General features: G+C 40.6%; 1 protein-coding gene across 2 annotated transcripts in view; it reads right to left on the reverse strand.

Moving 5' to 3' along the window:
* cpne5b (copine Vb) overlaps nt 1–26,665 on the reverse strand; it is a 113,316-nt gene that overhangs the window by 75,862 nt on the left and 10,789 nt on the right. For both annotated transcript variants that reach the window (XM_078283499.1, XM_078283498.1), the window contains exons 2-3: nt 7,655–7,695; nt 7,196–7,242 (exon numbers count right to left, since the gene is read on the reverse strand). In XM_078283499.1, the coding sequence (XP_078139625.1) occupies nt 7,196–7,242; nt 7,655–7,695 (88 nt within the window). The remainder of the gene's footprint in view (nt 1–7,195; nt 7,243–7,654; nt 7,696–26,665) is intronic.

Below are 26,665 nucleotides of genomic sequence, written 5' to 3' on the forward strand. Positions count from 1 at the left end.
CAGTGGTACATTTACTCTCAACTCCACAGGCTAAGCTAACCACTACAGTGTGTGAGTATCAGCTCCAGCAGAGATCAAACAAAGTACAAATTGTTCCCATATGAGAACTGACACTTTTTATTGTGTACCGCCTCTTCTCACTTCATCCAGGTACACTTTATGTTTGCACTTTTTTTTTTTGCTTTTTTCCCATTCCCACAAACACTGTGTTGTAATTGTAGTCCATAGCAAATAAGATTCAAGCTCTCTCTACCATGTAATGTCATATAAAAGACTTCTTTACCCAGACTGCATCACATTACGTACTGCAGCGGTCTCACCCTCAGCACTACCTCGCCCCTCTCTCCCGCTCTGCTGCCTGCTTCTGTCACTGCTCACCTCGCAATTTAGCTAGTTAAAGGGAAAATCCACCCTAAAACACCGTACCTCTGTTAAACAGCTGTTTTGTTGTTTTGTGGTGTATTTTTCTTGTTCCCCCAAACGTATTCGACGAGACGTCACGTTGAGATATTTCCAGCGCAACTACAGTTTTTTTTAATTTTGAGTTTAAGAGCAAATTTTCAGCTATCTAAAACATCAGTGGTAAATGTCAGCTTTTGGTGTAAGTCCCTCTGAATCAAAAAGTAACAGCTTAGTCTTTCCAGACCATTTTGCACTAATGTTCAACAATCACACAAGGAGAAATCCATCATACAGGAGGAAGATAAACCAATTTCTCCACTGACATTAGCCAATTCTGATGATATTTTAGGCTTTAGATATTACATGAATTTAGACTCTTGCTGGTAATTAAGCCATCATTTTTTAACCAGCTTTTATTGGGGACTGGTCATGTTTTGATGCTAGTCATCATCCTCATTATTATCACTATTTTTAATATTCACTTGCCCTTGGCTCTGAGCACCAAGCACAGCAGCACACTCGACTCATCATTGTTACCGTTGTTCACTTCCCCTCCATTTAGTTTGGGTACCTTGGCTTAATTTCTTTTACTTGTCTTGCAGCAACTGGTACAGTGGAAAGGAAAATGAGCTTAAAGTCAAGTATCAATATCCCGCCAAAGGTCAAGTTGAATGGTCCATATGGCCTGACTGATTGGGGATGTCTTTTGTGTGGCCCTCTGGCTGCCGGGGCCAAAGCCATTCACCTGCCTTTTGCCTAATGGTCAGAACGCCCCTGGGAACTGAATCACATCACACAAGATAGATGTTTTTTTCTAATAGCTTCTCTGCAGCAACTCCCAATACATCACCCAGCAAAAACCCCTCAAAACAAAGCTTAGTCCAAAGGGAGAAACCTGACTTGTATGTGTAATACAAAAGCTGTGCATATTCCCAAAGAAAGTGTAAGACAAAACACTTTAGACAAAAATAACTTTGTTTATCCTACAATTACTTAGACTCACATATGGTTACCTAGCAATGCCCATGCACCAGCAAGTAGTTGATAATTAGCCAACTCTGAATATTTTCATCTGCTTTCACTGCTCTCACTATTTTCATGCCTAGGTTCATGATTTGTTTTTATAATTTGCCTTTTGTCACACACTTTTTTTTATTTTTACTTGTAGCCTTGTTCAAGACTTTTAATTGTTCTCTTGCCTTGCTTTTATTTATTTTATTTTATATTGGCTGACTTCTTTAATTGCACTTCTTTATCACTGCGCAATTTTCACTGTTGATGATAAATTCATTTTATCATCAACAATGCAACAAACAATTCTTTTGTTATGTTTTTGACTAATTCTACTGTCTTGAAACTGCTGCTTGTAAGGTTGAAAGTCAAATGGGTAAGATGCTTAAAATGTAAAGGAGTCATACAACAGGAGAAAAGAAAATCAGGAAAATTTTGATTGTAGCAATAACCCCAATAAATCATTTTGGTGAGTTCCACTTTGATACAACAGTAAATAGCACATTCCTGTTGGAATAAACAGCAGCAAAATGAACAAATTAAATTGTTTAATTATGGCCAATTATAATTACTGTATGTTTTGAGTGGACTTCTTCTCCTTGACATTTACATTCATCTCTTATTTCACAGTAAGTAAACTGATTCTTTGGGATTACTATATCTCTGGTGAAATTTGCAGTTTTTTTTTATTTTGTTTTGGGGGGTTTTATGACTGATGAGTAAATAATGTAAAAAGATGTACATGGATGGATGACACACAATAATTAAGAATTTGTACATAATGTAATTTATGTCCCTGGATCACACACTGAGTGGAATCCTAAAAATCTGTGATTTGTGTTGTCTTCTACCTACAGTCCACCACAAAGGTATGAAATAAGGTGCATACAATGATGCGGATCATCTATTGTGTTTGAACCAAAAGGCTTTTTATATGTAAAGCTGCCAAACTCTACAATGTTAATCATTGTAAGCCATTTGCAAGTAGAAGCTACTCTCCTGTTTCTGATGTGGAAATCAGCTGGACAGGTTGACCTGGACAAGATGAAGGGCCATTTCAATTAATACAATATAAAAGCAGATTATTATATTGTGGACCTTTTGGGCTGTTGAACAGATATCAAATCCTACAACTCTACATTGTTAATGCTGTATCAAAACTCTTTAAAATGTATTTCTGATGTCATACTTCACTTCATATAAACTCATTCTCAGAAGATCTCACTTTGACACCTTCTAGGGATCAACAGCATAGAAGGAGAAAGGAGAGAAAAGGAGAGAAAAGGACATCAATGTTGAATCTGTGAGCCACACTGACTTTTTAAGAGATCCTGAGGTGTTGATGAGAGTGTGCGAAACATGTTAGCAAAGTGGAGCGTGATGGCAGAGATAGGCTCCATAATGTGATTTCCCTGCTGAGTGGAAGAGACAATGCCGAGCTGCAGAGTTCATTAGATGCTGCTGGGCTGCAGGAGCTGGCTAATTTCAATCCTGCATGAAATCCCTGACCTGCACACACACACACACACACACACACACACACACACACACACATACACACACACAGCAAACTGTGAACTCTTCAGGCTGGCAACAGCTATATATACTGTAGAGATCTGCTAGCCTGGTAAGACCATCCTGATCACGTGACCTCACATTCTGTTTCGCTCCACGGATCAGTCTGGACTTCTAGCCGCCCACATCGATTTCAGTGGGCGGGAGTACTTGCCTTGACAGACAAACTCCTTCAGCCAATCAGCAAATCCAAATTCAAATCCAGTCGGAAGAACGGCGAAAACGTCTTTTCCGCCGAGAAACTCCGCTAGTGCATACTCTTGTTCTTGTTTAATTGTTGTTATTGAGTCTATTTCTGCAATAACTGCACTTATGGCTGTGTTTACTCTACTAACGTTAACGTTACCGCTCGTTGCTTCGGGAGACGCCATTCACGTCATCAACTACTGATTGGCCCGGTTACGTCATCAACTACGACGCAGTCCCTGATTGGCCCGGTTACGTCATCAACTACGACGCAGTCCCTGATTGGCCCGGTTACATTGTAATTTCAGGAAATCGATGTGGGCGGCTGGAAGTCCAGACTGATCCGTGGAGCGAAACAGAATGTGAGGTCACGTGATCAGGATGGTCTTACCAGGCTAGAGATCTGCAGTGTCTACTACTCAACTTTGGACATTTCCCTAGACAGACACAGACACAGTCACACACACACACACACACACACACACACACACACACACACACACACACATACACACACTCACACTGTGACAGCATATACTAAGACCCCAGCACAGCCAAGACAGAAGAGCCACAACAGGACATGAGTCTAATTCTTTATTATCTTTTTGGCTTTTTGTTCCAAACCTGACAAAGATTTTATTATCTTCTCCTGAGCAAACATGAACTGCCATTGTGGATTTTTGGCATTTGAACGTCCTGGAGCTCTTTGGCCAAAATGGATTTTTATTCATCTCCTTGAATCAAGCTGGGCAGACAGTGGCACAGCGATGATACGTATAATGAGCTTGTTAGAGTCTTGTGTTCACACAGACAGTTAGAGATTATTGACAGTCTGAGTAGTGTGAAGTAGTGTGAGACTGAAGCTCTTTCTGCTATTATTGTCAACAGCAAAAGGACTGTCTGAAATGTCTCAAAAGAGAGACAGATACACACAGAAGCACAGAGTCTACTGTCAGTCTAGTGCTGTTTGCCGCTGAGCAGCCCCACTGGAATGGTATGGGAGTTAAGTGCCTTGCTTCAGGGCAGTACAGGTGTTGAGGGAGGGGAAAGAGCTTCTTGTTCACTTCCCTTACTCCATTTAGTCTACCATAGCCACATGAGTGACCACATGTGGTCAGCGGAACACCATTTCCTCCTTTCACATCCTTAACTGTCACTTGGCTTCATAAATAAATCCCAAAGTTTGTTACTTTGAGTCCCTTAGGCATTTAACATTGACAGATGCCAGGACTGTGATTGTGTGAGCAAGTGACACACACACACACACACAAACACACATAAAACAAATGCTCACACTCACACTCACACACACACACACACACACACACATGCACAAACACACACACACTGGTACATACACACACGCCCACAAGGAGCGCTAAACAAACAGCATGCGGTAGCTTGTGATGTCACAAGCGAATCAGACAGTGGGAAAAAGAGGGAAAAGGTCAGTCTTGTCAGATCTCCATAAAGCAACTGTAAATTAGCACTATCCACCCTCTCTCTCTCTCTCTCTCTCACTCTCTCATGCACGCACACACACACACAACCTAACACAAACTCGCCTTGCTTTTTGGAGAAAGACATTAATGAATGTGCCTTGTATCACTTCCAATAACCTTTGTGAACTTTTGTACAGTGAGAACATGTATGGAGCCTTCATGTGTGCGTGCATGTGTGTGTGTGTACTGTATGTCTTCGTACACTCATGTGTGTTACAATGTGCAGGGAATGTGAGCATGACAGCTTATGTGAGTAAAGGTTTCATTTCATGTCAGAAAATGGAAGACATTTTCCCGACAGTGCTTGCACCCTCCATTGCGTTTGTACTTGTTGAGAATAATTTCACAATGTACTGTGTGTCTGGCAACAGAGTAACTCTACCTGCAGCCTTGCAAATGTTTCCCATTTCCCCAAAAGTTGTTTCCTTCCAAATTTGTAACAAGGCACAGTGCATTATCTACTGTAGAAGAGAATAAATGTGTGCAATGGGATTTTTTGAAGGAGGTAAAAACGCCCAGCAGATATTGGTCAATGATCTTGCCAGCTTGGGCAAAAAGGATAGGGAAATGAGAGGAGAACGGGTTATAATGTACCACTGCTTCACCTAACCAAGACCTCCATAATTATAGAACGCATCAACTGCATAAACATGGTGGATACGGTGCTTTACACAACAAACACAGGAGGAGGTAGAAATCATCATCAAATATGTTACAAGCCTTGCTGAAAGACCAGTGTGCTGGAGGGTCCTGTCAAGGCATGTTATCTGTAATCCCCTGGTGACTCACCTATTTGGCTTTGCCGGCTCTGTCTGAGGTTTGGAAGTGTATGATTCAATCTAACTCACAAAGACTTACCTGGAGCCGCATCTTACGCCCACCAGCTCCAAACATTCTGATTATGGATGTGATGTTTTATCTCTACAAGGGGCTAACTGCTATTAATGTTTTCTGTTTTATCAACAAATCAATCATGGAGCATGGAAGAATGAAGTGTTATTTGTCTTTTTTGTGCTCGTTAAACGAATCATTGTGCATTCTGTGCACTTGATTGGATTACAGTGGTCCTTTTTGCACTCTTAAGTGGCCGTTAAAATAGACAAAGAAAGTGCCACACAGTTTAATGAGGGAAGCACCCTTTTATATGCACACACTTGGACACATACACGCGTGCACATACACGCGTGCACATACACACACACACACACACACACACACACACGCACACACAGCACCCCCGCAGTCCTCCAGCTATATGTGAATGCAAGCCCACACAGCCATCTGTTTTCACCAGGTAAAACACAAGCAGCAGATGGGGGTCATCTGACTGTATAAATACATATGAGCTCCTTTATATTATAATCCATTATACAAGCAACATGCATAATGGACCAGATAAATAAAGATGATAGCTGTGGCCACTTGGGTGTTTGGACAATTTGCGCTGCAGGATGGGTAATGACGTTGAACCCGGAGGCCGACATGATAGGCATCTAGTCCATTATGGGTGCATGTGTGTACGCATACACACAAACATACACTGACTCACACACACACACACAAAGATTTACACAGAAATACATGGTAAAACAAAAACAGCACTAGTTCAAAGGCGCAATTATTCATAAATGCAAAACAGCCATACAGATTCCAGTGTAAGGATATATACAGCAAATAAATTAAGTAAAATTCATAAAGTCTTTACATCAGCAAGCACATTGGAATGCAAAGTAGCCTACATGTTGGATTGTACTCAAGTGCATTGTGTCTTTACTTAATCAGTTATTAGTTTATTAGTACCTCAATTCAATAATCAGTTCATTAATACAATTCAATTAGCTAGGCTATCATTGCATTGTAAATTAGTTCTTAATTTACTTGCCTGTACAGATACATTGTACATAAATGAATGGACACACAGACAGACAGACAGACAGACAGGCCAAAGGGTGAACAGAGCAGGATGGATTAAGGCACAGCAAGAGCTGCCTTAATACCTTCCAATGTCTCGTCTAGTCCCTAAAATGTCAACGTATTGATGACTACATTGTGTTTTCTTGTTGGCTGAGGTCTCCTATTAGAGAATATCCCCTTGCTCTTTTCAAACAACTGACAACAAACAACATTCTGAAAAAGAAACTGAAAATATATTTAACCAGAGACTCTAACAAATAAGGTGAAGGAGTTGAAGTGATTATTTGCCCTCCAACGCCCCCCAACCAACACACACACACACACACACACACACACACACACACGCATCACATATACACACACACCAACAACAACAACAACAACAACAACAAACACACAATAAGCTCAGCAAGAAGTTGATTGGACATAAATCCTTTCCTGTCTGTGAGTGTTGTGTGTGTGTGTGTGTGTGTGTGTGTGTGTGTGTGTGTGTGCGTGTGCGTGTGTGTGTTGGTTGGGGGGCATTGGAGGGCAAATAATCACTCCTTCACCTTATTTGTGTGTGTGTATGCGTGTTCTCTTCCAGTTTCACAATTCTCTCTCACCTCTCTCCACTGCTTGGTCTCCACTCCCTGGGTATAGAGCACGCATACTATTAGAGAGAGAGAGAGAGGGAGAGAGAGAGAGAGAGAGAGAGAGGGAGAGAGGAGAGAGAGAGAGAGAGAGAGAGAGAGAGAGAGAGAGAGAGAGAGAGAGAGAGAGAGAGAGCGAGAGAGAGAAACACAAAATCAGAGAAATGCAGGCAGATTCCAAATGGGAGATCAATGCAAAGGTATTAGCTCCAGTACAGTGAACAAACAGACATGCCACTTTAAGCAAATCAAAGGTTTCCCAAACCACACAGCAACACAACAATAAAAACACATAAAAACCAATCAGACCAAGAGAGAGGAAAAAAAGAGAGAGGAGCATAAGGGAAGAGTGAGGTATCAACACAGGGATGACAGAGGGGAACAGAGAGACATTCAGTGCAGACACAAAGTGTAAAGCCAGAAGATACTCACATGGATCTGACTTGGAGAATGTGTCTTTATCCAACAGATTCCTGAATGAAAAAAAATGGACAAAGAGGAGAGGAACAAATGTTATTCACTGACAAATAACCTCATGTTCATGCTGAAAGGTATTGCAGATGTGGTGAATTGTAATGTGGTGAATTTAAAAGTGAATACTTGCACGGGGGTGGAAGTAGTAAATTACTCTTGTTACTGTAATTGAGCAGCTTTTTTGTGTGATTGAATTTTTTTGAGTATGCCTTAAGTATTTTCTTACATTTTGAATCACATCCATTACAGAGCGCAAATGCAGGCTCTCCATAAGCACTGCAACAGAAACTGGCCAAATGCAGAGCCATTCACAGAACGGTCAGTCAGCTGAGAAGAGAAGAGTAATCTGACTTTGTTTGGTAAAGTTTTTTTTCCCAGTTAAAAGAATCTTTGTTTGTTCATTTCTCTCTGCCTTTTACAATAACATGGAATAGATCACATCTAACAATGTTCTTTTTTGTAGAAAGTATAGCTTGAGCACAGTGTAAATGAGCTACTTTATACTTTTACTTAAGACGATTTTTACACCAGTGCTTTTGCCTCTACTTAAGGAGAATTTCATCAAGGTAATAGTACTTCTACTTGAGTAGGATATTTTGATTCTGTTTCCACCCCTGCTATTGCTTTGCCTCAAAAAATACTTTCCAGAGAACTCAGACAGAATAGTCTGACAACCATTCAACTGAGAGAGGTTTTGTCTTACAAAATGCCGATCTAGTTCTGCAGAAGTGTATGGTTGTGTGCAGGTAGATACATGGACTGATACTACAGATAGTCCTGTACATTACACAGTGCATCTGCTCTCTAAGTGTATAGCAGAATGAACACGGACTTGGAAATGAGCATACAGCACAGTACAGTAGTATCCTGTGTTTGTATGCTCACCCTTTTAAGGCCATAATACTCTGACCGGCAAAAGAACAAGGCTAATTGAAAGTGTTGGTATACTTGCAAAGCAAGTCCAAATTGATACAGCCATTTGGCTTCAGATTTTAAATCAATGATTCTGTATATTAAGAGATATTTTTACTATCTGGCTAGAGTATCTCTTAGGTATTTCCATGAAAGATAATAGCAATGACTGACTACTGTACATCTAGGAGATAAGAGAGCACTTCAACATGAAACCACAACCATAAAGTGTGTGGGTGCTCTGTTCAATTATTTTTACATTTACAGTCTCTTTTGTGTGTGAGTGTGTGTGTGCTGGGAAATTTCTTTATCACAGAGAGATCACAAGCCAAGCGAGAGTACAGTACCAAACACAAACAGGGAAAACAGAACCAATCAGTGTATACATCTGCACAACCATCCATGTGTATAGAAAGCAGACAGGTCAGACACACATCCATTATGATCATTCCACAATTTCATCACACTGGGGACAAATGACAGTTTGAAGCTCTCTGTAGACATTTTGGTAAGAATAAACCACACACACACACACACACACACACACACACACACACACACACACACACACGCTCATTCACAGATTCAGCACACAACAAAATCAGTTGGCTAGCAGGCATATCATCAGAGAAAATTGTGTGGTTTGGTTGCTCTCACAATGGCAGGCTTATTACCACCATGTCTATGTGTTTACTACACTCTCATCTCCCTCTGCCCCCCAACCCCCACCACACCTTCATGTTTGCAAAGGCATGTAGTGTGCAACCTCGTGCTTCCATCATCAATGCAAACATAGTTGCAGCATAACAAATGTTCTGTAGGGGGTTCCAGTAAAATTAGTACAAACAAGCACAGATCCTGTACAGACCAACAGCGCGTGTTCAATTCTATGCACTGAAGCACTGCCACACGGTTAAATTACCTAATTCCACTAACGTTACTTAAATAGCCTACCACAAGGTAACGTTAAAGGCACCTACCGTTAAAGTTTGTAGGGCAGCGAAGTTACTGTCTGCAAATCTCCGTTACTTACTGTGGAATGTTAAGTTTCACTTTTGTTTTGACACCGGGAGACTGTGGATTGAGTTCAGTGCTGCTCTGCTGTCTGTACATCTCCAAATTACAGACATGATGTGATGCGCACATCATGCGCATTAGAGATCGATTTAGATCAATTTCTATACACTGAGCAACTTTTGATTTTGTGCCTCTGTATGGGAAACACGCATCGCACAGTCAAAACGCCCTCCAGAGGCTATCTGACGAAGCGCATCGTCTCACTAAGCTTACCTGACTGACTGACTGACTGACTGACTTACTGACTGACCTGAATTTGCCTCGTGATGCCCGCGGCTGCGCCGTGGGAAAAACACAGAAAACAAGATTACAGACACTTTACAGGAAAAAAAAATACCCAAGTACCTGGATCACCCAGAAGTATGTTTGACGGTAAAAGGGGCATTTTGACTGCAAAATCGTGGATACAAAAATATTTTTTTTCAGGCAATGATGTTTAAAAGTAAGCCAGTTAATCAGTTTGCTTAAATTGTTATAAGTAACATTAATTACCAGATTAATGATGCTGATTAGTTACTGATGAATCTGGCAATTAACGTTACTAAACCGTAACTTCACATAGATCACATTTTTACAGGAATCTTCCTAACTCGGGGATTGAATGGTGTGTCTTTGCCACTTGTCTTGATTTACAGCAAAGGCTGGAGTCAGAAGATTATGGGCTTGTGTAATGTGAGGAGAAAGAGAACTAAAAAGGTCATCATCAAGAGTCTCTTTCACACTGCCTGTTATTTGGTCTGTCTGTCTCGCTCCACCCTTCATTCGCTCTCATCAGATCTGTGCTGCCGCGTCCCCCAAAATTTTGTGAGATGACAACGATGTTTTAAAATGCAAATATGTGCTCTGTGCACGGAAAGTGATACGCACATCCAAGTCTTTTCACTGGTGCTGCACAATGGTGTACGTTTCAAAGTCAGCATGGGTTAAATGCACTTTATGTCTCTATCAATATATAAATATTTCATTTCTGATCCAAAGATTATACAAATTGATAGAGACATAAGGTGTATTTAACCCATGCTGTATTTGAAAACGTGTAGATGATGCTGTCCTAGCATGTGACCTTACAATACACTATTTAAAGGATTATGGGTACTTTAGAAAAAACTTTTCCCAACTCCCAAGAAAGGATTACATGAAGGAGAAAGGACTAGAAACAAGATGTAGTCTGACATGGAAATAGCACAATATAAAGTAAGGGCGTTGTGATCAGGGTGGTGGATGGGCGCATTCAACTTCGGTGACCCAGGTTCAATTCCTAACTCATGCAAAGACGTTTTCTACTGTGAGAGAAGTTTAAGTGTTTAGTTTTTCTTATTTAACCATGACCAAAACCTACGCCTTAACCAAATTGTCTTAGTTGCTTAACCTTAAACATTAGCTAACCTTTTCAGGTGATGAACAGGTGAAAATGGCTTGTCCAACATGATCCAATTCATGGTGGAGGAACATAATGTTCACACCGTTCATGTCCACAACAAATAATCTGTGTTTCAGAGTTCATGCTCAATTCATGAAATTTTATGACTTATGTAATACGTATGTAATGAGTAATCTTATATCTTAATTCTCACTACTTATGTATTAAGCTTCCTTGTATTTTTTATCAATAATGACATAATAATGTATTGTGTATTCCTCTCCTCTCTCTTTTGTGCATTATCCCCATTCTCTCTCTCCCCGGGGTGTAAGAAGAGTTCAGAAGGTGGCAGTGAGTTCCCTCCTTGATATTAACATGTCTTTTCTTCCTCCTCTTTACTCTCCTTTTCATTCACTTCGTATTCTAGTTTCTCACTCTGGCCTCTGTCTCGCTTTATCCATCGCTCCGTGCGCCCGCTTTTGACCCATCTTTCTGTGAATCTGTCTTTCCCTCCCTCCATCTTCATCCCTCCACCTCTTCCCCCTTTTTCTGTCTCTGTAGTACACCTCTATCATGCTTGACCTTTTCATAATGCCTGCCAGGGGCTACTATGTACCCAACACTATTACCCTTCCTGTTTTCCTTTGCTCGCTCGGTCACCACGGTGACATGAAAGCCCTCTCTTGAGATGCCGAAGCCTACTGGCTTCTCTGTTTCTTTCTTGCATTTTCTTCTGCGGTTTCTTTAGCCACAACTTTTCTGCTTTGCACTTTTGTCAGTCTGTTTTTTTTTAAATCTTTTTTTGCTCCTGCATGTCTGTTTCCCTCCCTTATGTTGTAGCTTTCAAAAGCAAGTTGAGAAGACATTTACTGATGAAAAGAAAACATGAAATCCTGAATTCCCATGTTTGCTGTCTTGTGTTTAAAGTTACAAAGACAATACAGCAGATACTCTGTGATAGGGAGACGTGTTAGCAGAAACATCAACACTGTCGAACTGCCTGTGCTTCATTCCAAAAATGACACATTGCAGCATTTACAGGATTGGCTGTAGAGTCCAAGGTTGCAGACACAAGTGCCTTTCACTACAGTTTGATCTAGAACTAAAGGAAAAACTGTGCGATTTAGTGCCACCAAGGCAAGAAAATTAAAATAGCAAATCAGATCACTGCAGATTCTAAAAGTCATTACAGTGGGAAATATCGCACTGCAACAACTCTAATAAAACAAATAGCACTTGAGGAAAGTTTTTAGCTTACCATGCTTATGTGCAAAGGTGTTTCAGGACTGTATTCAGTGTGTCTACTGTACATGCTTGAGAAACCTTTTTGAACCACACATGCATGTAGAGATTTGGGTTCATGGTGTCAATTTCTGGCTCCAGTAGATCGGTTCAGACAAATGCAGAAAACAGTATCTGCTACTGAATTCATTATTGTGTTGCTGAATGTGAATCAATCAATCTCTCTCTCTCTCTCTCTCTCTCTCTCTCTCTCTCTCTCTCTCTCTCTCTCTCTCTATCTCTCACACACACACACACACACGCAATCCCAATACAGTCTCTCATACCAGAGAAATCAGAACAGGTGCTGTTGATCAGATTCATAATTACATGCTTTGCTTGGTATGTACAATTTATTCAGCCTTTCCCCAAATACATATTCAGTTACATTTGGATGCCCCTCCCTCTCAAAGGGCACATTAGCACACAATGTGAAGCAGCACCCCTATTTATTAATGTGACCTTTCCGTACCATTATTATTGTTTGGCTGTGAGCCATAGGAAAGCAGTCTGGCAAGATTACTGATTATGAATGTCATAAGTTACTGTATCACGATCTCTAAAAACAATCCGTCAATGTATTATTCTCATCATGTTTTGGTGTGTTTTTATGTCGTTATTGTTATTGTTTTGAAATCAGTTTGCTGTTGTTTACTTGATACAAATCTTTAACTATAGCCAGCCGCCCAGAAAAATGTCTTTTGTACTTAACTGTTTTTTCAGCCTCTGTTACAGCTGCAGGAAATGGAGATAGTTTAATTATTTTTTATTTAGTTGTGTAAATGACATGCATAAGAAACCCAAGGGGCTCCTAAGAAACCTGGCAATATGATCAGAGGTTTGCTGTAACCTAATTTACTCTACCGCTCATAGGAGTGTTCAATAGACGCCTCATAGATTGCAATATAAAAGGGATCAAAGAGATTTTTTTGAATGTAGCTTTCAGTTCCCCTTACATAAAATCAAATGTTATTTTTTTTTTTTTTAATAATTTTAGTAAGTAATATGAAACAGTAAAATGTAACTTCGGTACCTGAAAGAGAGACAGCAATCACAATGCATACTCTTGACAAAAAAATTCCAGATACATCTACAGTTACTTTATTTTTGTATATTTTTGGAATTCATTATAGGCTAGTTACTACTCAAACTGGCTCAAACATTTATATAGTACAGCAAATCTCATATTTTTCAGAGAATCCAAGGAGTGATTCACTTTTTTTTCTCTATGAGGAGGAAGCTGCTGCGGAGGAGGTGACCATATTTCTCACACCATCTAGAAACTATACATACATCCTCGTATGTATGAAGTGCTGGAACTGTTATATACACACAGATATAGACACCGTCTGCCTGACCTTTCATGTATTTTACTTATTTAAAGCATGTAGCTGTGCATCACTGAAAGTTACAAGAAACTAAAATAATGAGTGTAAAGGTGACGGCCGCAGTGCCATGACAATATTCCTGTGACTATAGAACAATCATGTAAGAGCAAATTGCTATAAAAAGAAATAGGAAAAGAGCAGAGACCACCCACCAGCAAACCAGCCACCCATCTGTATGTATGTGTCTGTGCGGAAGAAGCTAATTAAAGATGCTATGTGTAGGATTTTCTCATGAATAGATAACACTTTCTATTGCTAGAAGTAATTTGAGCCTTTCTCTGCTAGAAACAGTAGCACCAATGATCTGACTTGCTTCATTTTGGAGTTCCTGGACTCAGTTCCCCACAGAAAAATTAAGCCCTTTTTTTTTTTACACAATCCCTTCTTGTAGATCCTGGACCAGTAAGTTATTCATCAAAAGATCAAGTGTAGCAGAGAGGGATAAATAATTACATGTAAGCCCACACAGGCTGTAGAGGGGAATACTGATGGTCGTTTTAACATTTTGACAATGACATTTTAAGAAAATTATACACATTTAATACATTTAAGTAATAGTAGAAGTAGTCTAATAGTTTAAATCTTTCATTCATGCTTCTAACTAACCCTCCTTAAGAAGTAGAATATGTTTTTTTACTAAACTATGAAAACTAACAATTCAATAAAATGCAGTTGTATTTCAGCCCTGCTCCCCACACCCACACCTGGGAGCTGACCAGTGTAACCGTCTGCTGATGTTGAGCACTGAGCAGGTGAGTCAAGGCCCCAGTCTGGTGTTTTTTAGTGCACCAGTTAGTTGTTCGGTGCTTTGCTCAATGGGACAGTGGCAGGATCTATAAGGGGAAAGAGTAGCACTTTCATTTTCACACTTTTCAAGATTTTTAAGCCATTTTATCTGTAATACATCATCATCATCATCATCATTCTGAAAAACTTGGTTTGCACTACTGCTTCACACCCATTTATTATAGTATTCCTTCCCTTTCTCCTACTCGTCCCTAATTGAATCATTGTTTTTTCCCATCGGTCCAAAATGAATCAGCCCATATATCATCCACTATTGCTTCTAGACTTTCTTATCATTTTCATCACTGTTTTTCTATGCTACGCACAATCCCTCCATTGGTCTCTCCATCATCCGTTAGGCAGTAAGTTAAATATAGCCTCATCTTACTTGCAACTTCACCTCTCTCTACTTTCTAACATTCTATCTACAGTATTGCTGCATGTATTTTCAGATATTGTCTAATTTTATTGTGTAAAGTTTAATTTCCTTTTTCTCTTGCTGACCAGAACAATATAACAACAATATAATGGAAGTAAAATCAACCACTCCATGATTACACTTTGTTAATTATAGTTTAGTTAATTATAGTTATTTTAGTGCAGTAAAAAAAGTGAAAACAGCCAGTAGAAAATGCCTTTACTTATTTACCATGAAGGGGTCATTTTCTGCTGCCACTGAATAATTAATTAGATTTTACATAAGTGCGCCCCGACAAGCACATTTCAAAACCTCTGCTCTGGACCTCAGGAAAAACAGATAAGCTTGATAGATAAGCTTGCTTAATCTGAAGTGTTTGATAAATAGCAACCTGGGAGCATAATTACTCACAAATGATAATTGACAATCAGTTTTGCAGTTTTCATTATAAATAAGATGGAAGAACCAATGGCTGAATCTAAACATGGACATAATTAAAGGTAACCAATGTTCACTTTAATCTGGCCTCCAATCCAATGTTTTTTTCTGGGCCTAACCCTAAAAAAGCTCCTCCCCTTTAGCTGACCCAACCTTTTTAAACGTCCAACGTAAGACTAGAAAATGGCATGCCTCCCAAATTGCCTTTGATAGAGCAAGGTCAAAAACAGGTAGAAACATTGGTATTGCTATTGAAAGAAGGCGGAACCAGAGACTGACCAATGAAAATGGATACTGAGTTGGCCATTTTTCTTCTAGACAGGTAAGCGCATTTTATGTTATCCAATGTTTGTCATCTGGACTGTTGTTATCAGGGAAAGTTGTCTAGCCCAACTACTTAATCTAATACCCAGTTTCATCACTCAGAACCAGGCCATGCAGAGCTGTGCAGGGCGGAGTCTGATGAAGGCAAAGCCCAGTTGAAGGCAGAAGGCTAAGCTGTTATGCTATGCTAACAGCGGCTACATTTAGTGTACCGATTTGCTAAGAAATGATGACTGGAGGACTTAGATTTGGGGTAGTTTTACTGTATGTTGTCTTCTGTTGTGTAAATATATGTACAGAGAGCAAAGTTACCTAACACAGCGCATCAGGGAAAGAACATATCACTATCCTTAGCTATCATAGCTAACTGCTCTATCTATGATGATTATCTGGTCTTTTGGCAAAAGCCTTGCTAATGTGGATTAATAATTGGTCAGTGTGGTCTGTTTTGATGTGCCATAGCATATAATCTATAGCTCACAAGCCCTAGAGTGTAACCCAAGCTGGTCCCCAGACCAATGATATGCTCTATTCACTCGGTGGAGGGGGGGAAGGTTGTGTCTTTGTTTTGATGTAGATTTGTCATTCATCTTACATAGCAAAGCTTTAAGTTTAACGTAAATACAACAAGCTAGTGCAGTGAGATCCATGGTGAATGGAGTCAACTGATAGGCTACTGTGGAAATAGACCACAGCTTACCAGCCTGTTTTATGACCCATTTCAGAATGTCTTTTTTGAGACACACACACACACACACACACACACACACACACACACACACACACATACATACATGCTCGCTCACTTCTAAACACACACTTTCATCCTCATATCAAACATTCAAATCTTGGCACAAAAAATGCACACACACATACACATGCAGAGATTCAAAGACTCGGGCATACACACACACACACACACATATATATATATATATATATATATATATATATATATATATATATATATATATATATATATATATTATAAAGAGAGAGAAGAGAGATAAAGATATTTTCCAGCATAGATGAAGGAGCCATTCAAACAGAAAGTAAGAGAAAGGCATGACAAAAGGCTGCATTAACTGGAGCATCAAACCCCACCACCTAGCTAGCAGAAGCTCAACCTGGGTGTTTTCAAAACTAGGTCTGTCGAAACAAAAACTCATCAAAGCCATCCTTTTATTACCCTGTGCTGAGTGCAACCCCCACAACATATGCCTTCCTACACACCAGCCTCAAGTCAACAACGGTCCTGCCCTAAATTTACAGGCAAACATCACCATCACCACCAACATCATCTCTCATCTTCACAACGCTTCCTCACAGACACAAGTCATCTTTACCCTTCAAAACTCCTGTGGTTTATTGCAAAGTTGCATAGAGTACTCAAATGAACCCAGGCAGAAAGACGCAAACCAATTAAAAACAATTCAGCAGAAACTTTGAAAATGGCCTAAAGTGAATGTCTTGTAGGCTGTTGTAATTATGGTAAAATACAATACAATCCTCTCTTAGTAACACAGCAAAATTTCCTATTCCTTTTCATCAAATCACTAGTCTCAGTGAATTGGGACGTGGCTTGAGAAAAGCTTTTATATCCTTGTCTTTGACTTTTTGAGGATACTACTGTATTTTGTAGAGCAATTAAGGCAGAAAAGAAAGACAAATCTAAGCTCATTAAATATATTCCATATTTAATAAATTAGGGAAATTTGCTTCAACAATTCAGCTCACAGCATACAGGATTTTTTTTCGAAGTTATGAGTTAGGCTGTTAAAAAGAGCCTTAAATCTGCCTTAAAAACAACACCAAACTTTTAACCTGGTCATTAGGCATAGCATCATACGACTGCTGATATGACATGATGAAATATTTAAAATGTATCACCAGATTTGCATTGAGTGTTACATAATCAATTTCAAAGGGACTGGCAATACTAGAGGGGTTTCAAAACTAACTTCCTGAAACACAACTTCCCCTTATGTAAATTAGATTATGAAAGGATCTGAGATGCATGGAGGCAGCGGGGGCAGGATTTTGGTATGTATGTATGTGTCTGTGCACAAGGGAGTTGGATGCATGTAAGAGAAAAATCGAATGCGAGAGCAAGAAAAGGGAGAGAGATATATGTGTGTCAGAGAATGTGTGTTCATATGTGCAGATAGATCGATGGATAGAGAGAGAGAGAGAGAGAGAGAGAGAGAGAGAGCAACAGAGAGTGAAATTGTAACTAAAAGAGAGAGGAAGTGAGGGAGAAAGATGAAGTCCCGAGAGAATAGATCAGAAATAGACTGACTATAACGGAGTCCCTCCCGCACAGGCAGAACAAACAAAGCCTTGTTAGACAGACACACAGACATACAGACATGGCTGACTTTATTTAGGGGGATCTGACACAAACCAAAATAATTAGACAGCTTCCTCCCTCTAACCTGCGGGAGGTTCCTCAGCTCTCAGCGCAGAGCGGCTCCAGCAGCTCTGAGCGCCGGCTGAGAAAAGGATGATGAATACCTAGGGATGAGTAGTTCTTTTTGAAGAGGCGTTTCAAGATGTGCAAATTATGAGTCGATGAGAATCCTGACTTGGAACACTGTACAAGTCAGCATAAATAGGCTGCCACGGGCTAATTAGTAAAACTTTGGGGCCTCATAGGTTTTGATTTTGAACTTCACAGAGGAATACCCACTGTAGATTACTAGTTATGGTGTACACTGACACTCCTCAATTGTTAAAAAGGGAATTGGTATTCCAGGGGATATTCTGTTTCGCCCTGTGTTGTCTCTAGTAAGTGCATTCATAACTATATTTGAATGCGTACTGACAACTGCACTGAATATTACTGTCAGCGGCACTGTTTGAGAAATGGATCAACATTATGTGCTGTGAGTGATGGCAGCGTAGTCTAAGGCAGCGGTTCTCAACCTGGGGTCCGGGGACCACCAGGGGTCCTTGAGGGGGCTCCAGGGGGTTCCCCAGCAAACTGATGAATTGTTAAGCTTCACCGCTACGTCATTTATAAGAAGTTAACACAATTAGAGAAGGTAGAAGAATGACTGTTTTGATCATAGTTTCTCTGTTATCTCTCTACCTACAACACAGATAGTCATGGTATTCTGGACAAAATCGTATCTAACAATAAAAATATTCTTCTGATTTGGGTCAGAGACTAAATCTCATCAAATGGGGGTCCGTGGCCCTAATGTGGACTAAATTAGGGTCCTTGATATGAAAACGGTTGAGAATCACTGGTCTATAAGGGATGAATGCCAGCATGGCCATAACCAACATACTATAACGGCTTAATGTTGCTTTCCAATATGGTGCTCCCTGGAGTTATACCTCTAAGAAAAAGTCGCCACATGCTTGTATGCTATGAGGGTGACAAGTTCACATCCAGGGTGCTTTCTTCTAATGCCAGGAGGGCAGTTTGTGGGTGTAGCATGAATATGTATTCAGCAGCCCGGACGCTTTGCTTGACCTCCTGCTTGCACACACTGCATCACAACTCAAGACTGGGAAAGGTGTGTGTGTGTGTGTGTGTGTGTGTGTGTGTGTGTGTGTGTGTGTGTGTGTGGGGAAAAGGAGGAAATAAAACTGGATATTTATCACGCACAGAATCGCTGAGTAGGCAATGAAGGGCACAACTGAGATTCACAACCGAGTTAAACAGATTTTACAAAATGTGCTTTGATTCCACTCCTTTATGGGCTGGATTTGTAAATATTTCTCCAAGTAAAAGTAAATGTTAGATGTTAGATTTATGTTAAAGTAAAATGTTTTCAGATGCTGAGATTCTGGGCTGCCATATGAGATTTTTCACTGCATATGCTTTCCATACTCCTATTGTAGACGTGGTTACATTGCTGGATAAATGAGATCCATCATGTACAGAGCAAGAGAATGGCACATATTAACACAAATAAATCAATCATACCAAACACACGTAGCGCTGTCCCATCACACCCTCCGTCCTCCCACCTTCACCCCCATTCTCTGAGGACCACACATCTCTGAATAAAAGGCAGGAACTCCCGCTGCTTTACAATTAGATCTCTGATCAATGGCCTCAGCTGCCAGCTCCCACCAACAGCAATTTACAAAACAGGATTTGCCTTGTGAGTTATGAGAAAGGCTCGCTCTCTCCTAAACGTGAGACAAGAAAAGAGGTGCATGTGCACACAATTTGATTGATTATGCCCCAAAGGCACACACACACACACACACAGATACACAGATACACATACCGACACAAACACACACACACACTTGAATGTAGAACACATCTGCTGGGGAAATGAGAATTGCTGATATTCAGCCGCAAGTCTTCAATCACCCTTAGGTTTAATGTCATGAAGATATGCTGCTCTTGAGAAAGAGAAGGGAGGCAAAGAATGTGTCGAGAAGAGATACGGAGGAAAGAAGACAGCAGTGTGTGCGAGTTAGGGGATAACCATTTTTTAATTTAACAAATCACAGTATTACACACAGTGTTTGGAATGTCTCTTATCCCCAAGACACACACAACTGCATTATAGATATACCTGCATTATGTCATCAAAACAGAAACAGATTGAGTGTTTTGCCCAAGGACATTTTAGCGAGGATAGACTCTAACCGGAAGGCTGTCCTTACACCTTGATGGAGAAGCAGAAGAGTGGAAGGAAAGGAAGGGGATGAGTGGTGCTAGAAGGAGGAAAAAAGGGGAAAGGACATATGGGTGGTGGAGGTGGATGATAGAGTGAGGGAGGAGGGAGGTGCAGAAGAAAGAGGAGGGAAGAACAAGGTAAAGAGATAGAAGAGCTGAGGGAGAGGACAGTGAGAATATAGATGCAAAAAGGAAGGAGCGAACAGATGGGGAGAGGAGAAGAGAGGTAATGTAGAGGAGTAGGGGGAGTGATAGAAGGAAATGGGGAGGAGGAGGGAGGAGGGAAATGTCTTTATAAGATGGTAATGAGAGGAGGAGGAGAGGAAAAGAGCATTGGGTAAAGCATGTAGCAGTGTTATTAGAAATAGCATAAAATAGCAAACCTTCAACTACACCTTCATCATTTTTCCATCTTATCACTCTCTTCTTGTCCTATCTTCTTACACTTTTTTATTACTTGGCTACTTGTAATGATAGTGATATGTTACACATGTATTATGATACATGATGGTGATTGTGAGGCACTCAGAAAACCAGTGTCCTCTCATTACTACAACAACATGAGCAGTAGCAATTCATAAATAAAGTTGTCTCCCTAGCTTCAGTCGTCTAAGTCCAAACCCGAATGCTGGCATTGCTTTTGTGTCGGATCAATGGCTGAACCGAGCAAGATCGTTTTTCCCACCAGCTGTTGAATTATTCAGGCCAGGACTTCCTCTGGGGAGATTCCCAGTCAGCTTGCCAGCCAGACACAGTAAGCTGGCAGACTGGCAGGGAAGCTCGGGATCATCACAAAATTCCGAACAGTATGGACTATGTCAAGTCAACAGAGGTCAGTTGGTGGGCAGCATTACATGTGGTTAGGACCCTGGTTCATTCACCATTTTCAGATTTCACTACAAGTACTGTACCCCATCAAAAACAATGTATGTACAATCTCAACACTAATAAAATAACAGAATTAATTATTTATTTGCTCTATTTTGAATTTTTCAGGTAAATGGGGACTGGATGGTCATGTGAACCTCCTCCTGAAGTGTGACATCCAGAGGGAAACCCCTCTGACCTGCCTGGCTCCAGACTCTTGAATCTCGACCCGCCAACTCTTCAGATTTGGTTGAGCAATTTAGAGAGTCTGGTGTTGTTCTATTGAATGGCGATTTCTCGATCGGAAAAATGATCGGGCCAATCAGCGCCTTTGTGGGCGGGACTAAAGTTTGAACCATTGGTGCAACGGTTTTTCATTGGCAGAATAATATTTGTTGAAATCATTCCTTAACCAACATATTGTCTTTGCAAAGATGATATTTTTGTCAAAAACAACCAACATTCTTGGTAAAGAATGTAAATATGCCCAGCATCAGTGTAACTGAAAATAACGTCAGAGCGGCCGGAAACGTCAGTCACTAGTGATTGGTTCGGGGAAAATCAATACCCCCCGCACAGAAAACAGCTAACATGGAAGCAATGTCAGACTGAATAATGGAGTGGGAATGAAATGGCCATTCAGTCTGAATATCAGGCTACCTCTGACTCTCTGCCCTTCCATCCATGCAGGAAGTGTTGACAAAATGCAACATCACCCTCACTGTCTACAGCTCATCTACACCTACAACACCTCAGTCACTGCATTTATCTATTTTTACATACAGGCTAGGATTCTCTTTCATTGTTTCATTGGTGTCAATTTTCAGATGCGATCATGCAACAGATATATTGCATATTCATACTCTGTATTTTGTCCAGTAGGTAAAATAGGTAACAAAGCAACATCACATGTGTTGAGGGTGTGTCTTGTTAGGAGGGCTATAATATGCCCTGCTCCTTTCTGACTGGAAAAGGCCGGTAAGCTATGAATGTTCCTGCTTTCTGCCTTTACATCTTGCCAATATTTTCAGATCTGTTTGGGGAGTGAAAGAGGATATGGCAAGATTATTGAGCTGAAGAAAAATCTGAAATGAAAGTGACCCTATACTGTAAAAATAATACCCTGAGAGAAAAGTTTTGAATTTGCTTTAAAGTAGGTCGAAGTAAGATTTCTGATTGTTTCAGTAAAGTGGGTCACTGTGAGTGAGGATCTCATAGTTGGATGTCTGTCCACTGCCTGCCTATGAGACAAGAGTCTTCAATAAGCTCCTGTAGCTCTCCTGACAGCTGTCGATCAAATAATCAATCAAGTACGTGTGCCTGTACATGTGCACATACAGTACATGCACATGGATGCACCAGTCTGAACTCACGGCTAATGCAGGAATTCTAACATAAATAAATTACACACCAAAAGTGACACTGTGCAAAAGCCTTCAGTGACAGTTGGGTTGGGTGGATGAAGGATGTTGCACGACATATCCACCTCCAAAAGTCAGGTGTTGAAATTACAAAATGAGGAAATAAAACTAGATATTTATCACCTACAGAATCGCTGAGTAGACAATGAAGGGCACAACTGAGATGGAGTTAAACAGATTTTGCAAAATGTACTTTTGCGACACAGCTTGATTCCACTCCTTTATGGGCTGGATTTGTAAATGTTTTTCGAAGTGTAAAATGCATTAAATGCACGTATTAAAGAAACATTTTTTCATCACCTGGCAAACTCAATATGAACCAGTATTATGTTTGAATGCAAACATAATCCAGGTCCAATGATTGTTTAATAAACCATTATGAACGCAATAATACAGAGTCTTACAAATGCAATCATGAGAACATGTTGCACAAATATACTACACACACACACACACACACACACACACACACACACACACATTCTTTCACTCATCCATTATCCATTATCCCTTAGGGTGGTAGCAGCTCCATAATCAAATCCAGTCATCTCACCCACGCACATTTCACACATCTCCTGCTTGCCGTACCACACAGGACTGTTTTGCCCAATAATCCCTTCCTGCACTGGAGGGCACAGCGCCAGAGCTAAAACAGCTCCGCGGGCCCAGAATGGGCGAACAATCTCACATCTTCTCTGAAGTGTGAATTCAACCATGCATCACTCGCTACAAGATGCTGACTGGCCCACAGTTAAGGCAATCTGCCATAAAATTGGTATCAAGCCAGGCCACACATTTAATTCTGGGTGCAATTGAGGGGCATTCATTTTCTCATTCTCATATGTGTTTTTTTAATTCTTTTAACATAAACAATGTTAGAATAATAACGCTATTGCCAGAAGACATTTCCAAGTCAGAAATGTTATCCATTTCAGTGAAGGAACCAGCTTTAAAGAATCGACAGGTAGGATTTTCAAATTATTTGCACACATTCTCTATCTCTACAAATTAAGCCTTGCTGCTACAATGATGCCCCAAATGAACATTGTGCTTTCAGTTTACAAATAACGCAAAGTGTCTGTAGTGGACATGGTAAGTGAGATGATATGGCATGTGGCATTCCTGGGACAGAAATGGACCCTTGTTTTGTCTGTTGGGGCAACTTGAAGATCCTGCACACAGCACCTTAAAACATGTGAAAATGATGTGATAAAACTGGACACATGATATTTTGGTCGGTAAAGAGCTCGGGGGCTTTGTGTTGCACTGATAAGTTTCTGCTCATAAACCGACGCCGACTGGGAGAAGCACAGGCAGATGAGGCCAACTATCTGGAGCTAGTTGAGCTCCTTAGCTGGAGCTCACCAGAAACAAATATTGTTTTATTCTCATTTTTAGCTCCAAAGACTCAAATTACTGTCACCTTGTTGGTAAATTTGTCCAAATCACCCTGATACCATTACCAGAACATAGCAGAAAAAGGAGACTTTATTTTGCAAGTCTTGGCACCAATATGCTGAAAGCAGACTGTGATCTGTGCTGCATTGTTCCTGTTACCCCATCATCTCTGTTTTTGGCCCTCTCTGGCATGTCATTCAAAAGAAATTGGCTCATTGAATTCGATTAGGATGCATCCCTTGTAGTGGTTGCAGTCCCAGTGAGGACTAAAAAGCCCCATCTTTCTAAACTGCCAGGTGATGGTTGCTGTCCACAGCTGTGACTCACCTAGCTCAATAGCTCTGACTGGGAGCTATTAAGCTCCCATTACCCCATCACATATGCCGAGGACAGATGCTTCTACCACAGCACAATGGATGCAATTCACACAGCTAAATGACTTTTCAGGCACCTGTCTTGTTTATTAGATGGTTGTGATGTTTATAGTTTTAGCACATAGCCTACTAGTATATTTTAGGATGTTTGCCTGTGGATCTCTTGTGAAAAATGAAATCTTCATCAGGTATGTGTCTGAGATGACTTTGGAACCTTTTTTTTGGTTTTGGTTTTTTCATAAGATACCCGCCGTGACACCTACTCTGACGAAACTCCCAGCTGAATATTATCAAAGGTGTTAGCTAAATTCAATGTTTTACTGCAAAACAAAGGTGATTTATTATGTGTAATTCCACGCATATCACACATGTTCAAAGCACTAACAATAGCTACAGTACATTGAAAACTTTTCTGATGATACTTCTGGTCTCATGAATGACAGTAATGTTGTCAGTGAATATAAGTATCACAAACTTTATCTAGTGGTGCAATGAGCATTTCCCCATCCTTAATATGAAAAAAGTGAGGAATGGTGTTTGACCCTATAGGCTGTTGGTGATTACTCATCCATGACTGGAGCATTGCACAGGTCAGCTTATACAAATACTATGGATAACAAACTAACATAAAGTGTACATGTAGCGCTTATCAGGTTTCAGGTACAACAGCCTATGTTTTTCCACAGACTAAGGCCCGGATCTACTAACATGTCGCAATTCCCGGCGCAGCGCAAAAGCAATTGCGGGTGCAATTGGTACCGCCAGCGCATGGTATTTACTAAAGTAGCTCACGCAAATGAGCAGAGGCGCAGATAAGTAATTAGAATTGTGACTGCGCTAATACAAGGGCCAAGCAATGCGCACAATAGCCCATTAGCGGCAACGTAATGATGGGGAAAAGAAGCGCAAATGTCTCTCCAGTGGAGCTGGAAGTGTTGGTGGCAGAGAAAACCCCAAAGAGCTGCAGAGAAGAGATGTTTTACCCGCGCGTAAAAAGTCACTCTGGAACGACATAAAGTGAATGCAGTTGGGCACCACAAGCGCGATTTAGTGGAGGTAAAAAGCGCTGGTATGATATGAGGAGGTGAAACAAAATGCTGACCATAAATAAAGCCAAAGAGGAGCCTTAACTCCCTTGGAGGAGCAAGTGCAAGAGAGTGAGAGTGAGACGCAGGTGCCAGGTGTGGGAGAGATGGAGAGGGTGAAGCTGTGGTTACATATAGCTGGAGAAGCCGCGCACACACCTCTCCACTGTCGTGACAGTCATTACGCACACGTTTTAGCTGCATTGTTTTCATCAAGGCAATGTCGCGGAGATATTGGCTCATAATAAGTGTCAGCAAATCCAGAGAAGAGCGTGCAACTTTTTTTTTGTATATTTAGGTAATAGTCTGCATGTTGTCTGTCATGAGGCTGAAATTGTAAATTTTTAAGTCAGCATACTCGTTTAAACCCTGCGATCTAATGACTGCATGTTATGCTGTGTAGATGACTGTCACTTTGATCTTAGAGCCGGTTCCAGAGACAGTTTCAGCAGAGCTATCCTATGCGCAAAATGATAAGACATGCTTTTTCTAGGTCTTAAATTCCGTGAGCAATCAGCAGGTGTTAACGGCCACCGTCTCTTGATAAATCACGTCCACTGCCAATTTCCATAAATCCCTCCCTTTATTTTGCGCCCCAGCCTTGGAACACCCACAAATGCATACCGTATGCAATTAGACCAAACCGCAAAAAACGGCGCACACAGATCAACCCATGATTTCAGGCCGTCTTAGCAGATCAGAAAACAAGGTTTTAGCACCTGCAATGCGATTTGCGGTGGCGCAAACCTTTAGTAGATCCGGGCCTAAGGCTATTTGCTGTGAGCTCTTCTGTCATGTTGAGTTTAAGTGCCTCCAGAAATACGGCGTCTTAGCTTGGATTGTCAAGATCTTCACCTGAAATGCCAAATCAATCAATTCATGCAGTATCAGGTAGGACTCCTCAATCCAGTCTGTCTGTGAAAAGATGCCAATCAGACAGACAGAGAGGAAAATGGTAGACCCCAATCATATGTTGAACCCTGCATAACAGCTCCTGCTCAGGCAGATGATTCAGGATTGAACAGCAGCTTAGGGAAGATCAGGAGATATAATGCCCACTTTTATATGTAGGTACAGTATGTATGTATGTGCCTGTTTTAAATGCATTTGTCATGGGAAATGCAAATAGTAGTTAGTTTGTTGTTATTTTGTCACAATGTGTCATTATAACACATTGCACAGAGCTGGTTCC

This window comes from Centroberyx gerrardi, chromosome 5 (assembly GCF_048128805.1).
Source record: "Centroberyx gerrardi isolate f3 chromosome 5, fCenGer3.hap1.cur.20231027, whole genome shotgun sequence".
NCBI classification, from domain to species: domain Eukaryota; kingdom Metazoa; phylum Chordata; class Actinopteri; order Beryciformes; family Berycidae; genus Centroberyx; species Centroberyx gerrardi.